The following is a 17,308-nucleotide window of genomic DNA, read 5'->3' on the forward strand; positions in this document are numbered from 1 at the left end:
GCATGTGCCACCACGCCCGGCTAACTTTTTTTTGTATTTAGTAAAGACGAGGTTTCACCATGGTCAGGCTGGTCTCAAACTCCTGATGTCAGGTGATCCACCTGCCTCTGCCTCCTAAAGTGCTGGGATTATAGGCATGAACCACTTTGCCCAGCTGAGATGCAGCAGATTTGAAGCATGAAAAGGAGTGGGCCCATCACTGCAGGCCTTGAAGGCGGAGCGGTGAGGAGTGATGAGGAACATGGGTCACCTTAAGGAACAGAGGCTCCCAGCTGACAGTAAGAAAATGGGGACCTGAGTCTTACACCTACCAGGAACTGGATCCTGCCAACAACATGAGTGAGTCTGGAAGCAGGGGGTCTTTGCAGACTTTCCCAGTAGGAACTCAGCCAGCCAACATCTTGGTTTTCGCCATTTGAAACCAGCCAAGCTAGCCCACACTTCTAACCTATGGACTGTGAGATAATAAATTCATGTTGTTTTAAGCCACTAAGTTTGTGGTCATTCATTATGGCAGCAATAGGAAACTAATATACATCATACACCAAAATTAGTTCCAAATGAATAAAAAAAGTCAGTGTGAAAATGATACCACAGCAATAAAAGGAACAAATTGCTGATAAAAACAGCAACATGAGGAATCTCAAAAAGTTTATGTTGAGCAAAAGAAGCCAGACAAAAGAACATAAACTGTGTGATTCCATTTACATGACATTCTATAACAGGCAAATCTAAGAAATCAGAACAGTGATTGCCAAAAAAAGAGAGGGGGACTGACTGGAAAGGGGTATCAGTGAACTTTCTGGAAGAATGGAAATGTGTATTTTGACATTGTGGTGGTGGCCACACAGGTGCATATGTTTGTTAAAACTCATTGAACAGTAACTTAAAATCTGTGCCGTTTATTACATGCAAATATCTCATTTTTTAAAAAGCACCGAGAAAAAGAAAAGCACTAACAGAAAATATAGGTACAGATTTTAGATAATCTTCAACCACTCTAGGAAGACATTCGGCAATACCTAACAAAGTGACACATACATATGGCCTTTGAAGCAGCAACTGAGTCTACTTCTGGGAATGGATCTTACAGACTGACTGCGTACATTGGAAATGGCAAATGTGTAAGATTATTCACTATCATGTTGCTGTAATAATAAAAGACTAGGACCAACCTTAAGACCCATCAACAGGGGACTGATTCAATAAATTAAAGTGCAGCACCCCCCCAAAAAATAAAATATTAATCAAGTGTTAAGAAAAAAAGAATGAAGATAGTTCTGTATATTGATCTAGGATAACCTCCAAAATATATTTGAAAAAGCAAATGCAGAACAGTGTTTATATTACATTCCCTTTTGTACAGAAAGGAAGAGAGGGGCTGAATAAGAATATCTATTAATATTTGCAACCAAGTACAGTGGCTCATGCTTGTAATCCCAGCACTCTGGGGAACCAAGGCAGGTGGATCACTTGAGCCCAGGAGTTCCAGACCAGCCTGGGCAACACAGTGAGACCTCATCTCTACAAAAAATGCGAAAATTAGCAGGGCATGGTGGCACGCACCTATAGTCCCAACTACTCAAGAGGCTGAGGCAGAAGGATCACTTGAGCCCAGGTCAAGGCTGCAGTTAGCCATGATCATGCCACTGAACTACACGCTGGACAACACAGCAAGACCCTGTCACAAAAAGAAAGAAAGAAAGAATATACATTTGCATTTGCTTATATATGCATAAAGAAATTCTGGGCCAGGTGTGATGGCTCACACTTGTAATCCCAGCACTCTGGGAGGCCAAGGTGGGAGGATCACTTAAGCTTAGGAGTTTGAGGTTACAGTGAGCTATGATTGCACCGCTGCACTGCAGCCTAGGTGACAGAGCAGGAAAATCTGTCTCTTAAAAAAAAAAATCTGGAAGGATCCCCTAGAAATAAAATTATTTACCCTTATTGGGAGGGTGGGGCAGAGAACACAGGAGAGAGACTTTTCTTCATAACCTTTTTATATATTGTTAGATTCTTGAATTACATAAATTCAAAAGAGCTTTAGTGCAGTTTTATGTAATCTTCACATTTGAGGTCATTCTAATGATACCAAAAGCAGAAATCATAAAGAAAGTAGCAGACATGAATCCATGAAAATTACAAACTCCTATATATCGAAAGGCACTGAAAATACTTTAAATCAACATGGTTATGCGTAGAGATTCACTGACATACTGCCATGGCGGATAAAGCAGTACAGCATCTGTCTACAGAAATGTTAAATGCACAGCTGAGTGCAGTGGCTCACGCCTGTAATCCCAGCACTTTGGGAGGTGGAGGTGAGTGGATCACCTGAGATCAGGAGTTCGAGACCAGCCTGGCCAATGTGGTGAAACCCCGTCTCTACTAAAAATGCAAAACTAGCCAGGTGTGGTGCCTGTAATCCCAGCTACTCGGGAGCCTAAGCCAGGAGAATCGCTTGAACCTGGGAGGTGGAGGTCACAGTGAGCCGAGATCGCACCACTGCACTCCAGCCTAGGCAACAGAGCGAAACTCCAACTCAAACAAACAAACACGCACACACAAAAAGTACGAGTTAGAGCTATCAGAGTGTCAAAATATGGAATTAAAGTGAATAAAGCAAACTGGAGAGCAATTTGGAGAGCAACTTAGAGAACGAGTTGAAGAGCTTAAGGACGTATGTGTGTACGTACATTTCATCTATAGAGAGATTTCTGACTTAACAAACTAATAAGAGCAGTGATCTTTGGGGAGCAGATCTGGGAATGGGAAGATTGCTACTGAACTATGAGAGAGTACATTTTTCTGTTGTTTTAGGTCAGCTAATTTGTGGTAGTTTGTTTTTGCAGCCCTAAGAAACTAATACACCACCACTCTGAATATATTCACAGAATCATATAAATAGAAAAAATGCAATAAAGTGTGGGATATGATGAGGTTTCTCTTCAAATAGCTTGATCAATCCTTTATTCTTTAATTCATAGTACCCCCAAACCCCTTTTTCTCTTTTCTTCCTTTCTGTCTTTGTTACATGTCCAGACATGCCACAGTACCAGGCGTTATCAGTACTAGCTCACATTCCTTTCCTTATTTGGAAAGAAGACTAGCTCTCTAGCTCCTTGCAGACACCCCTTCCCCTTTCCCCTCTCTCCCTTACGTGCCCACCTTATCTTTAAAAAGTTCAAATGTTTAGCCAACCGGGATTAGTTTAGAATTTACGGCCTGAACCCGGCCAATGGGGAAAGGGTACAGGCACACTTGCGTCAGGAATAAAGGCTCTCGTGCCCCTTTGTTCAGGTGTGCTGTCATGGCGACTGGCCAAGGAGGCACCCCTCTGCGCAAAGTAAAATTGCTTTGCTAAGAATCCTCTGTTTGAGTGTTCAATCTCCTTAGGATTTTGAATGTTATTCCCAACAAAAGTGAGATGGTTGGACTACAGTTTCTAGAGCAAGGAACCCAAAGCTCAGAGATTAGGGGGCCTTGAGCCAGGCCACACAGCAATGAGCACCAGAGGTGAAACCCAGGCTTATCTCCTAGCATTCACCCCAGCACCCTGGTCCACACTACCTGTCACCTGCCATTTCTGGGTGGGCAGGAAAGACAGGCCTAGATCCCAGGGCTTGCTTCTGGTTCATGATGTTTCAGGTTAATGGGATATGGGCCATGGTGATCCCTGCATGTTATTTGAGTGTAATCCCTGCAACATTTACAGAACCTTTGCTTTGTTTACCCAGTGAGGAGAAAATATTTGGTAAAAACATAGCCCTAGTATTTGTCTGTTTTTCAAAGGGGTTCCCTGAAATTACTAATCAATTAAGCAGCTACAGCTGAGAAAGTCTGTGGGACTCAAGACCTTGCCCCACTTCCCAAGCTAAGATAGGCTGTGAGGATGAGGCATGGGACAGGTCAGCACTGTGATGTCTGGAAATAGCCCCAACTCTTTCCACTGTGAATGTTCCTTTAGGAAACAGGGCACTTGCTCAGGGGCCCTAAGAAACCCTTTTCAGCTGGAGGGCAATGTCACCATGGTAGGCATGCTCTAGATGGCTGCTCAGCTCACTGCAAAGGCCTTCCAGGGGACAGCCAAGGTACACAGAGGCAGGCCAGGGCCTTGTGTGTGCTCCATGGGCCAGACCTGCCAGGACAAGGCCCTTTCCTGGGAGTTTCTTAACTAGAATTTTGGGAAGAGTCCCCTTGTGTTGGAAACTGAGATAGGAGGCTCCAGAGGGTTGCAGCCTTACTTCCTACCCTGAGAAGAAGCCAACTTCTGGGGTAAAAGAATATAATGCCTGTGCCCAGAGAAAAGAAAGGCAGAAAGCAGGGCTCCTACAGCCCCCAAATTCCACATCCCATTGCCCTGAGGCCCAGCTGCTGCCTACCCCTTCCTTGGTTACTAAGCACCCTTCAAGAACTTTCCTCCTTCTGTCTAAATCGTTTGAGTTGTTTTTTCTCTCATTCATTAAAAACGAGGGAAGCAAGGAAAAGTGACCTGCCTGTTTCATCCTTCTCTACAGCTGCATATTAGACAAGGGTCTATAATACCAGGGGTGTCCTACCCTCACCCCGCCCTGGGTATCTCTGGTCACAGTATTCCTTCCTGTAGGACCTGACAAGGCCTCAGAATCCTTTGTGAAACATTCATTCCAGGTGGTCACAAGTTCACACCCCAGATGAATCCTATGTGCCATTCCCAGTTTACATGACAACAAAGACTTGAGCCAAAAATCAACTTGTGCATTTAAGCACAAGCATCCAGAATGTCCTAACTAGAAAACAACAAGCCAAAGACACACAGTCAGCTGTTCTCGAGCTCATTCCCAGCTTGCCTCCCTTAGGAGGCATGCAGGCCCCAGAATAGCTATCCCTGAGTTGGGTTCACACACACCCTCCAGAGGTATCTTCCTTGCCAGGCTGGATTACTGCAAAATTGGCCTTTTCATTGCTCTCCCTGGCCCACCCTCACCCAGCTCCAGCGTGGCCTCTTCACCACAATCTGTAAGACAGTCCCCAAGACCATCAGATCATGTGCTATGTGTCCAGATTAAAAAAGACCCCAAGATCACCCAGGCCCCCAACCCCATCTGCCTCCCAGCACAATTTCTATGAACATCAGCTCTTCCCCAAGGGACTCGCAGATTCTCTGGGCCCTTCTCCCTCCCTCCACTTTAACCCCCTCCAAACCTCATGGTCTCCCTGCATGCCCACCCCGGGAGGGTGAGGGGCCACAGTCACTGCTGCTGCTCTTAACGCACCTCTATAAGGTCCCGTGTGTAGCTTTTATACCACTTAATCCCCTGAATTATGATTTACTCGTTCTTTCGCCATATATTTCCCACCCTGCCTCTATGTTTGGGGCACTGTGCTGGTCTCAACAGCTCTGTGCCAGACACTAATTTGTTTTACTGCTTTCCCTAGAAGAAGCCTGAATTCTTTTTTTTTTTTTTTTTTTTTGAGATGGAGTTTTGCTCTCGTTGCCCAGGCTGGAATGCAATGGCGCAATCTCAACTCACTGCAACCTCTGTCTCCCAGGTTCAAGTGATTCTCCTGTCTCAGCCTCCCGAGTAGCTGGGATTACAGGCACATGTCACCACACTCGGCTAATTTTTGTATTTTTAGTAGAGATGTGGTTTCATATTGGTCAGGCTGGTCTTGAACTCCTGACCTGAGGTGATCCGCCCATCTCAGCTTCCCAAAGGGCTGGGATTACAGGCATGAGCCACCGCACACGGCCAAAGCCTGAATTCTTAAGGCAAAAACTAAGTCTTAGTAAGTCTTACTATTTCTGCAACCCAAGGGCTCAGCATTTGTTGCATGAATAAATGATTCTCTGGCCACTTCTTACTTATCAGAGGCAGATGATTAAGCTAGAGGACTAGAAAAGGAATAAAAGTTTGGGAGATTTAATTCAAACTAGATTATTTCACTGGTGGTATTGGATTTCTGGCCATTTCCTGTAAAGCCAGGTGGCTTTGTTACTTGGGGAAAACAAAGGGAAAAGATGTATACAAATTAATAAGCACCTGTTGAGAATCTAATGGTCAGCAAACAAGGTAACATATCCCCGTGAGCAATTCTAGTCCTGGAGATTCGAAAATGCTAAAAGCTAAGAACAATCCTGGAGGATCAGTAATTCCTAGCTTTTTGGAACTGGAAAACAGTAGCATTTGCACGCACAAAAAAAGAAAAGGGATAGGTGTGGTGGGCCACACCTGTAATCCCAGCACTTCGGGAGGCCAAAGTGGAAGGATGGCTTGAGTCCAGGAATTCAATACCAGCCTGGGCAACATAGCGAGATCACATCTCTACAAAAAAATTAAAAGTTAGCCAGGCATGGTGGTGTATGCCTGTAGTCCCAGCTACTCAAGAGGCTTAGGTGAGAGGATCATTTGAGACGGAAGAGGTCAAGCCTGCAGTGAGCTGTGATCACACCACTGCACTCCAGCCTGGGTGACAGAGTGAGATCCTCTGTCTCAAAAAAAGAAAAAAAAAAAAAAGGAAATTGAAGGGAATCTAAGATAGGGTTGCCAACACTTAATTTTGCCAAAAAAGAACTTTTTTAAAAAGTACCAACTACTGCCCCAATAATTTCACAAAAGGAGGAACATTTTAACTCCAAAAAAAGAGAATGAAGAGTGTAAACTCAGGCTAAAAACAGTCATTCTCGAGGAAGGATGAGCTGAGAGCCTCGCCCCACGTTTTAGTCATGGACAGCGTGCAGATGAGATGGGCCTTGAAAGACAGATGATGGTTCCAGCTCCCTAAAACCAAGCCAGGAAAATGCTCAAGAAATACTGCTAAAGGGCAGACAGGCCGGCATGATGGCTCACGCCTGTAATTCCAGCACTTTGGGAGACTGAGGTGGGTGGATCACCTGAGGTCAGAAGTTCGAGACTGGCCTGGCCAACATGATGAAATCCTGTCTCTACTAAAAATACAAAAATTAGCCAGGCATAGGCATATGTCTGTAATCACAGCTACTCTGGAGGCTGAGGCAGAATTGCTTGATCCCGGGAGGCGGAGGTTGCAGTGAGCCGAGATCATGCCACTGCACTCCAGCCTGGGTGACAGAGCTAGGTTTTGTCTCAAAAAATATATAAATAAATAAATGGCAAAGACAGATTAATTTCAACTTCTGGGTCTGAAGTGGAGTCTCAGTCATTCAACCTCCAAAGAGGAGACCCTAAGGCATCCCTCCCTTTGTGTAGCTAGTGGTAGACACATGATTTCTCCTCAGTGTGCCACAGGCTATTGTGTTTCCAGATCATTATTTGGATGAATAGTTTAAGGCAGCTGCATGATAACAAGTAAAGTGTATTCAGCACTTACTATGTGCCCAGCCCTGTCCTAAACCCATCTCAAGCATCTTCTCACTGAATGTCTTTAAGAATGCCAGGAGGTACAAATATCCCAATTTCACAGATCAGGAAATAGATTTACACAAAATGAAGGGACTTCTCCAAGCAAGGAACAAACTTAAGTCTGATATAAAAATCTGTGTTAACAACCCATAGGACAGAAGAGGTGTACAAAGAGTAAAGGTTATTGGGAAAATCAGAAAAGGGGGCTTTAAAATTAAAATCAAATTCCTGCAAAAGCCAGCCCAAAGAATAACCAATAAGTTAGCATTCCACAATGTCTCAAGACAAACGATTTAGTTAAGCATCAGCCAACCACAGATTACTCATAAATCTTGACTTAGGTATCTGTGCTAGGCCTAGGCTGCCCAATAACTGCCATTTTTCCTTCATGGCCCCCATTGTTCATGCAGAGTGTCCCAGGAACTATGAAGTTGGGAGCAGCCCCGAAAACGGAGTACACCAGGCACTCCAGTGACAGCCATTAAACAAAGATGTTTTCTAATCAAAGGAGAACTTGGGCTTTGATAATAGCAGCCCAGGCATCTCCCCACCCAGAACCTTCTCCAAGCCTCTATGTAGCATTTAAATGCTAACTACTAATGCCCTTCATTCCACCTCCCAACCCCAAGACCACAGCAATTTGCTTCCTCCTCAATCTGAGGGGCAAGTCAAACCCAGCAGAGAGGTGAAAACACCGTTCACTGCTGCATGGGGAGGGTCTGGAGGTGTCCAGGAGCTCCCCATAGACAAAACAATCTCCCATGGACAAGGACATCTGAAGGGTGGCCCCTTAACAGCACTGGGAGAATTGGAGTTCTAGCCTCTGGGTTTTTTTGTTTGTTTGTTTGTTTGTTTGTTTTTTTGAGAGGGAGTCTCTCTCTGTCACCCAGGCTGGAGTGCAGTGGCCTGGTCTCGGCTCACTGCAACCTCCACCTCCTGGGTTCAAGCGATTCTCCAGCCTCAGCCTCCTGAGTAGCTGGGATTACAGGCGCCCGCCACAATGCCCAGCTAATTTTTGTATTTTTAGTAGAGACAGGGTTTCACCATGTTGGCCAGGCTGGTCTCAAACTCCTGACCTCATGATCCGCCCACCTCAGCCTCCCAAAGTGCTGGGATTACAGGCGTGAGCCACCAGGCCCAGCCATTCTAGCCTCTGTTCTAACACTAGTTCATAGTTTCCTGATACATACATAGAGACTTGAACTTTACCTTGAAAAAACTGTGGACTTTGGCCAGGCTGAAAGATGTATTTATCCACACTCCCAGCCTCCAGAGTCAAAACTTCTAAATAAAACACAGAGCTGGCCGGGTGTGATAGCTCACACCTGTAATCCCAGCACTTTGGGAGGCCGAGGTGGGAGGATTGCCTGAGCTCAGCAGTTCGAGACCAGCCTGGGAAACATGGTGAAATCTGATTTCTACCAAAATACAAAAAATTTAGCGGAGGGTGGTGGCGTGTGCCTATAGTCCCAGCTACTCAGGATGCTGAGGCAGGAGAACCACTTGAGCCCAGGAGGCAGAGGCTGCAGTGAGCCTAGATCGTGCCACCATACTCCAGCCTGGGCAACAGAGCGAGAATCCGTCTCAAAAAAAAAAAATACAAAAATTAGTCGGGTGTTGTGACACATGCTGGTAATTGCAGCTTCTTGAGAGTCTGAGGCAGGAGAATCGCTGGAACCCAGGAGGTGGAGGATGCAGTGAGCTGAGATCGCACCACTGTACTCCAGCGTGGGCAACAGAGCGAAACCCTGTCTCATAAATAAATAAATAAATAAATAAATAACACAGAGCTGTGTGTATACACAGGCACACAAACATATTTTCCATGGCCTCTACCCTCATGTAGAATAAAGCCCAAATAGTTCAGATTCCCATTCTAACATACACACACACACACACACACACACACACACACACACACACACACGCCTCTACTTACCTTTCTAGTATTCTCTAACACTATGTACCCACCATGTTTTAGCCACATGACCACAAATTCATGTGGCTCCCTCCCATTCACATGACTTTGCACAGCAGTGTTAACAGGGCTGGGACTAGTCCCAAAAGGAAGATACAAGGATATGAGTGTTTTCCTCATAGAAGAGAAAATCCAGAAATCTGGGATCAAGTCCCACTGTTCTCTCTTCCAGGCCTGGTGTCAGGTGGTAAATTCACTTAATTTCTAGGCCTCAGTTTCCTTACTGGAAAACAAGGACAGTATCACATACATGACTGGACTCCTTGTTTCCTCACACAGTCAACAAATATTGATTGGTGCCTACTGTGTACCAGGTACTCTGTCTGCTAGATGCTTGAGCTATGTGAAACAGCAACAATAACAAAAAACACTGCTGCCCCTTCATGAAGCTCACATTCCAGTACAGGTACATCTGTAAAATGGTACTTGCTCAAAATATTTATGTGGGAATTAAATATAATAATATATGAAACACAACTCAGAGGCTGGCACAGGGTAAACTATTATTATTATGTTGATGTTTAGGGTCCAAGCCCTTTTGTTCACTTTTTTTTTTCTTTTGAGACGGAGTCATGCTCTGTAGCCCAGGCTTGAGTGCAGTGGTGCAATCTCGGCTCACTGCAACCTCCACCTCCCGGGTTCAAGCGATTCTCCCGCCTCGGCCTCCCGAGTAGCTAGGACTACAGGTGTGCACCACCATGCCTGGCTAATTTTTTTATTTTTTAATGGAGACAGGGTTTTACCATGTTGGCCAGGCTGGTCTCGAACCACAGACCTCAGGTGATCTACCCGCCTCAGCCTCCCAAACTGCTGGGATTACAGGCATGACCCACCGCGCCTGACCCACCATTATTCTTAGTAACAAGCTGCTCCTTGGCCGGGCGCAGTGGCTCAAGCCTGTAATCCCAGCACTTTGGGAGGCCGAGGCGGGTGGATCACGAGGTCAGGAGATCGAGACCATCCTGGCTAACACGGTGAAACCCTGTCTCTACTAAAAAAGTACAAAAAAATTAGCCGGGTGTGGTGGCAGGCGCCTGTAGTCCTAGCTACTCGGGAGGCTGAGGCAGGAGAATGGCATGAACCTGGGAAGCAGAGCTGGCAGTGAGCTGAGATCGTGCCACTGCACTCCAGCCTGGGCGACAGAGCGAGAATCTGTTTCAAAAAAAAAAAAAAAGAAGCTGCTCCTTTAACCTGGAATGTCCCTCTCTTCCACCTGGCAATCCTAATCTGCCTGCTAGAAGTGCTCTCCACCTGTTTAGGTACAGCTCAAAACTGACCTCCCATACTTCTTCTGGGAAGGATTCAGGAGCTGGGAAGTCTCTTCGAGTGCTTGTCTGCACCTCCACTAATCCTTTCCCACAGGTCTACATGACATTAACTCCGTTCTATCACAATTAGCAGAGCCTATGTCTTATATATTTACATCCTCCATACCCAATATGGACCCTTGGATATATCTGAGGAGCAGAACTGACTTGAAAAACAAAAAGCAAGAAGGGGTGAGAAAAGGCAAGAAGAAAGACCATATTAGAGAAACAGTCTGGGGGCCAGATTATAGATGGCCTTAGTACCTGGCCAATGAGTTCAGGCCAATGAGTCCCTAGAAGTCATCAATGATTGAGCCTCCAGGTAGAGTGGACCTTCATGGGCAGAAGATGAGCTAGTCTAAGGGTTAGCAAAAATGATTGCCCTGGTGGCCACAGCTGAACATGAAGGATGAGCCCATCCAATGTCAAGGCTGCTGTCTGAGCATTCTTGCCCCAGTGAATGAAGATCACCCAATATAGTGCTATAATTCTCTATATTTTATGTGTTGTGCACTACTGGCCTGGTTTCCTCCAAAATCCATCACTGATTTTTAGGACTGGGAATATTGCCCTCTTTCCAAGTGCTAGGAGGACCCAGTGCTTAAAAAATAAAAACATCCCAATCAAAATGTTGCTGGAACTTCAAAGACAGATATAGCTAAACCCAGAGTTGGCTTGGCTCCAAAAGACACACAGGGAGTCCCACCAGCCCACCAGGCTCACAGGAGCTCAGACAAGCATGCTATGGTGAGCACAGGGTAGGTACTGTGAGGCTCAACATCTAAGCAAAAGATGGAATTGATTCAGGTAAACGGAGTCCAGGGTATCTTAGGCAAAGGTCATTCACATTTCCAGATTTTCAACAAAAACAAACAAGGCAATACTTATGCAATTTTAGACCAAGAAAAATGTCTGCTCTGGCAGAATGAACTTTGCTTACCTAAGGAGTGACCAAAGGAGTAATCACTCTTGGCTGGGCACTGTGACATTTTTGTGTTCCAAAGATGCCTGTTTATCTGGCTCAATACTTTCTTTTTTAAAGGTTAAACTTAACCATTCTCCCCATCGCTGTAACCAGCTCGACTATCAGTCTTTGCTGTAACTGTTACAGTGTCATCTTTGCTGCCCCAAGTCTTTCTTTCCTGTAAAGATTTCTTACAAGGGTGCTTTTGGCCTTGGGAACCTCAGGCAGCACTCCAAGGAAATTTGTTTTAAAAGCAATGAGTCTGTGGTCACTCTGAGGGCAAAGCACTGAAATGTCAGCCCCACCTCCCCATCTGGAAATGCAGTGAAGGGTTCATTCCTCAAGGTCAAGAAAACCAACACCACATACTTGATAATGGCCAGAGAGGCCCACACCTCAACCTCCACTTCAGTTCTTAAAATCCTCCTCTTCAGATCACTTTACCTTCCCCAAACAGGAGGACTGCAGGCTCTACTTGGCTGCTAAAATAATCTTCATCCCCAAAAGCAAAGATAAAATAACGAGGGCATATACTATAGAAATGGGTCTTTGGTAGTAACTTCAGGAAAACAGAAGCAACCAGCAAATAGAAGTTTAATATTTCCACAAGGCCAGTCTCTATTTGGTTCCTGAGAGCCATGGACTGGGAAGTCAAGAGATAAGTTGTCTAATCCCAGATCTAACACTAACTCGTTGGTAATGACTAACAAGTGATGGCCTTTCTGGGCCTTAATTTCTTTATCTATAAAATGATCGTGGTCCAGCTCTTGAGTGCAGCTGTGAAATTCTGAGACAAGACCCAAAGAATCCTTTTAGAAAACTATGAATCCAAGTCTGCAGTAGGGTTGCAGCATCTTCCTTTCTTCTTCCTCAAAAAAAAAAAAAAAAAGAACAGGAGCTATTATGCCCCTACCTCCCTAGCATTTACACCAGGCCCCACTGGGATCCATGCAGGAGGCCAGCTCTCTGTGGACACATAGCCAGAACCAAAGTAACCAGAAGCATCTGCGGTCTGTCTTTGTAGATGGTACTGGCTTGAACCACACAGCCATGTCCTACAGTATTCTAATCACTCAAGTATGAATTTCAATCTACTTCATCACTCCTACACCAAGTCCTCACTTCCAAAGTCAACTCCCCAGTGAAATGCTGACAGTCTCCTCATACTCTGGGAGAGTGGCGGAAACAGAACCTGCAGTTGCCCCATAAAGCTGGTCAGTCGGTCATAAAGTGAAGTTAACAATTTACGACCCGTTTAAAAAAAAAAAAACCATAGAATGGGCCGGCGTGGTGGCTCTGGCGTGTAATCCCAGCACTCTGGCAGGCGGAAGCCGGTGGATCACTTGAGATCAGGAGTTTGAGACCAGCATGGTCAACATGGCGAAACACCGTCTCCACTAAAAATACAAAAATTAGTCAGGCTTGGTGGCGCCCCACCCCCGGCCCCCCGTAATCCCAGCTATTTCGGAGGCTGCGGCAGGAGAATCGCTTGAACCCAGGAGGCGGAGGCTGCAGTGAGCCGAGATCGCCTCATTGCACTCCAGGCTGGGTGACAGAGCGAAAATCCCTCTGGTGGGGGGTGGGGGGTGGGGGGAGGGAATAGAATGGAAAATATCATTGTGCCTCACCCTGTAGAAAGAATAACTATACCATGAAGCTCTTGCTGCAATTTTACATGTGTATGTGTGTGTGTATATATATGTATATATAATATTACACACATGCATATATACATTATATACATATAGGTGGGTGGGTGTGGGTCTTGATCGAAAAAAGACCTAGAAACCCATACATAGGCCAGTGGCAGTGGGATGCGACTCTGGGAGTGAATGCCACACACACCTATCCCACCTCTACCCACCCCCCCTACCCCCCGCAGAGGATGCAAAAGCCAACAAAGAGCATATGAACTCAAGCACCTATCCTGCAATCCTACAAAACAGACCTGCCTGGAAAACAGTTGAAACAAACTCCTGACCACCGTCCCCGCCCTCCAACACACACACGGTAGTACTTTTTTTTTTTTCTGTAAAGGACCAAACAGGATGCCATCCGGATAACAGCCTTATATCAGAAAGGATCCTGGAACCCAAAACGCTCAGCACGAGGGAGCAGGAGAGCATACCTACGCTGGGAACACAAGGCTTTAATCCCAGCTATTCCTTCCCGCATAAGGACTAATTGAGCCAGCAGCAACTGGGCTGGAGCAGATCGGGGAACTAGAGACCTCAGAGCCCCATTCTCTTTCTGCTTCTTAAATTTTTTTTTCTTTTATTTTCCAAATTGCACACTTCCATAAAAATTTTCCTAGGAAGCACCAAAGCTTTCAACTGCCCAGAAACACCCCGATCTGGGAGAAAAGGTGGCTTGCGCTGCACGTCAAAGATGGGCTCTATCTCAGCCGGGTTGCAAGTGCACAGGGCTCCCCGCGGGACGGAGACAGGGAGTTGGGAGGAAACGCAACGCGCCTCCCAGGCAACAGACTCCGAGCTCCGGTTCGGAAACGCTCCGAGGCAGAAGCAAGGGCTTCTAAGGGCTCCGCTTCCCAGCCTTGGGTCCCTACTACTACCTTGCCCCTAGACTCGGTGAGCCCAGGCTGATGGACCGTGCAGTCCAGTTTGAGCCAGCCCAGCAGCCCTCAATCGGGCGGGCAGGGAAGAAGGCCTCCTACTGCCGGGAAGAGGCCAGCGCGCTCCAAGTTCCCCGCAAATTCCGCCCTTCCCGCCTGGCACGGTTCCCTTGCACCGCTGTGCTCCGCTCCCGGGCGCCTGCCCGCCAAGAATGCTTGCCCCGGGGGCGCGTTCGCCGGTCAAGAACGTGTCGGCAGCCCCCGGGAACCCCTGAGGATGCGGAGGTGGGCCCGAGAGCTGCGGCTTCGATGCCGGGGTGGGAGCTAGGCAGGCCGCGCGCCGCCGCAGTCCTGTCGCAGCGCGTGCCCTTGTCCCTCCGGACCGAAAAGGCCGAAGCCGTCCCCCGCGACCGACCCCGCGCAACTGGCTCGGGTCTGCACCTAGATGGCTGTGGGCCCCACAGGGATGGCTCGGCGGGCCCGTTCGGCCGCTACCTCAGGGTCGCCAGTCCCCGCGCGCGGCCGCCTCCCGCCAGGAAGGGTGGCGGGCCCGGAAGGCCAGAGACGCCCCCGTGCTTCCCGCGCCGCTACGCACCTAGCTGCCCGCGGGTCCCACATGGCTGCGGCCGGAGGGTCCGCACCAGGACCGCCGCCGCCTCGGGAAGCGCTTCCCTGTGGGCAGGGCGCGGCGGGCAGTGCGGAAGCCCGAAAGCTACCGGAGCCCGGGGCAGGGGCGGCGCGATGCAGAGGCGGCGCTCGGGGGCCCCCAGCTGCCTGCGGCTCGGCTACCCAGCCGCGATCAGAGGGGGCGGGGGGCGCAGGAACCCCGGCGTCCGGGCGGTGTGCAGCCGCAGACCTATTCCAAGTTTCCACGTAGTTGCGAGAGCCCAAAAACTGTCACGTGCACGTCGCTGCTGAGTGGGAGGAGGTGTTTGTCATCGCGTTCAAAAGGGGCGTTTCGGTGTCTCCCATCATGCAAGCGAGTGCTCCAATGGTATGGCTCTCGACCGCCTTTGAAAAACGAGTGCTTCGAACCCTTTACCAGGAGGGACTAGGCGCACAACCACCTCCGACACTCCTCGGGCATGCGAGAATTCGGCTTTCCTTAGTGGGGCCCATCAATGTTGTCCGGGAGGTAAAGAAAGTGATCGGCCAACGGCCTCAGCGTGGGTTTTCTCCTTCCCTCGTTCCTCTCTCCAACAAAGGACATACGGAGAACAAGCCCCCTAGCTCCTACAGAGGAGGAGCTCAGGAGTCGGGCGAATATCAAGTACTTACTGTGTGCTTGCCCCTCCACTCTGGGGAGGCTGGGGGTCCGGGAGTGAAGGGGGCAGCGAGACCGCCGGCTGCTCCACGCTCACCGTCGTGTCCATGGAGAGTTAAGTGCGCACAGGCCTGAGCAGGCAACCAAATGAGGATCTTGCCTTGTCTTTCCACCTCCCCAGTGATGATCGACAGAGTAGTGGGTCGGAGAGGACCACCTCTGGCTGCTACCTCCCCAGCGGCCTAGGGAGCCGGTTTGGTCTTCACAGCTTCTCTGGGCCTGGGAGTACTTTCCTACACACCAGAGAATCCACCCAATCAGGGAGCTAAGCCCGCCGCCCTCCCCTGGGGCAAGGTTCGGCCTACACTGCATCCCGGTGGTTCGCCCATCCTTCTGGGGGACCACCACACCAGGCTGCCTGGTGGCAGGGAGGACATCACCAGAGCTTTAGTGAGGGGGACCACACATTTCAGCGAAACAGAGAGGCTTTGCTAACACGTGGACACACCTAAGGCACACAGTGTACTTCTCTCCACTGGTAATTTTGAGTTGTGAACTAGTCTCAGGTCTAGCTAGTGGTCTCCTTGCTTCTAGAATCTCACAGAGATTTCTGTGCATTGATCTTCCCCAAACATCAGGATGAATCACGTACAGTTCAAAAGCCATCAGTGGCACTCCATTGTCTCCTAGAGATCAGGTTAGGTAGCCGGGCATTTGAGATTCTTCTTCACAATCTTACCCCACATTTCCAATCTTAGCTTCCTCATGCAAACTCTATACTGCAGTGCTTCCCAACCTTACTTACACAATAGAATCACCTGGGGAGCTTAAAAACAAAAACAAGGCCGGGCGCGTGGCTCACACCTGTAATCCCAGCACTTTGGAAGCCTGAGGCAGGCGGATCACCTGAGGTCGGGAGTTTGAGACCAGCCTGACCAACATGGAGAAACCCCATCTCTACTAAAAATACAAAAAAAAAAAAAAAAAAAAAAAAACCCAAAAATATGCGTATGTTTGGCTTTTACTCCCAAATTATCTAATTGACATGGGCGTCAGGAATTTTTGTTTTTGTTTTTGTTTTTGTTTTTTTTGAGACAGTCTCACTCTGTTGTTCGGGTGATTCTCCTGCCTCAGCCTCCTGAGTAGCTGGGATTACAGGTGCCCGCCGCCTTGCCCGGCTGAATTTTTTAGATTTTTAGTAGAGGCGGGGTTTCACCATGTTAGACAGGCTGGTCTCAAACTCCTGACTTCAAGTGATCCACCCACCTAGGCCTCCCCAAGTGCTGGAATTATAGGTGGAAGCCACCACACCCAGCCACATCAGGATTTTTAAAAGACTATAACATGCTGCAAAATTTGAGAATCACTGCTAGCCACCAAATAGTTGGACTACTTGCTATTGCCCAGACATCATTGGTCCTTTCACTTTTAAGATACTTTCCATATCCTTCCTCCAATACTTTTCCCAACATCCCCCAATTCTATATTTAGGAAAGCACATGCCACCTCTTCTAGCATACCTCTTTCTGTTTGTGATTTTTGGGTTTGTTCAGTTTGGGTTTTGGTTTGGTTTGGTTTTGGTTTGGGGATTTTTGGTTGGGGGGTATTTTTTGGTTTCGGAGATATTTTTGGTTTTGGGGTTTTTTGTTTTTCTTTTTGTTTTGGGGGGTTATTTTGTTTTGTTGTTGTTGTGGTGGTTATTTTTGCCAACTTCAAGGAGTCTACTTCCAGAAAGCCTAGCCAGGTTCTTACATCAAAGAGAGCAAGCCAAGGGATTGGTGAAGAGAGGAGGATTTAAAAAAACCGAAAAGTCCTTTTACACTTTGACCACTCTTTCACTAGTTTTCATAAGCATCTCA

At 47.6% G+C, this 17,308-nt stretch overlaps 1 protein-coding gene across 3 annotated transcripts in view; it reads right to left on the reverse strand.

The window, feature by feature from the left end:
- The window catches only part of TRANK1 (tetratricopeptide repeat and ankyrin repeat containing 1), a 119,257-nt gene extending 103,680 nt beyond the window's left edge, over positions 1-15,577 (reverse strand). For 2 of the 3 annotated variants that reach the window (XM_019024287.4, XM_063703690.1), the window contains exon 1: positions 14,781-15,129. In XM_019024287.4, the coding sequence (XP_018879832.3) occupies positions 14,781-14,803 (23 nt within the window). In that variant the 5' untranslated portion in view covers positions 14,804-15,129. Of the gene's footprint in view, positions 1-14,780; positions 15,130-15,463 lie in introns of those variants that run through there. The other variant, XM_055381224.2, reaches the window with a different exon arrangement.
- Positions 15,578-17,308: the final 1,731 nt, after the last annotated feature.

This window comes from Gorilla gorilla, chromosome 2 (assembly GCF_029281585.2).
Source record: "Gorilla gorilla gorilla isolate KB3781 chromosome 2, NHGRI_mGorGor1-v2.1_pri, whole genome shotgun sequence".
In the NCBI taxonomy this organism is placed as follows: domain Eukaryota; kingdom Metazoa; phylum Chordata; class Mammalia; order Primates; family Hominidae; genus Gorilla; species Gorilla gorilla.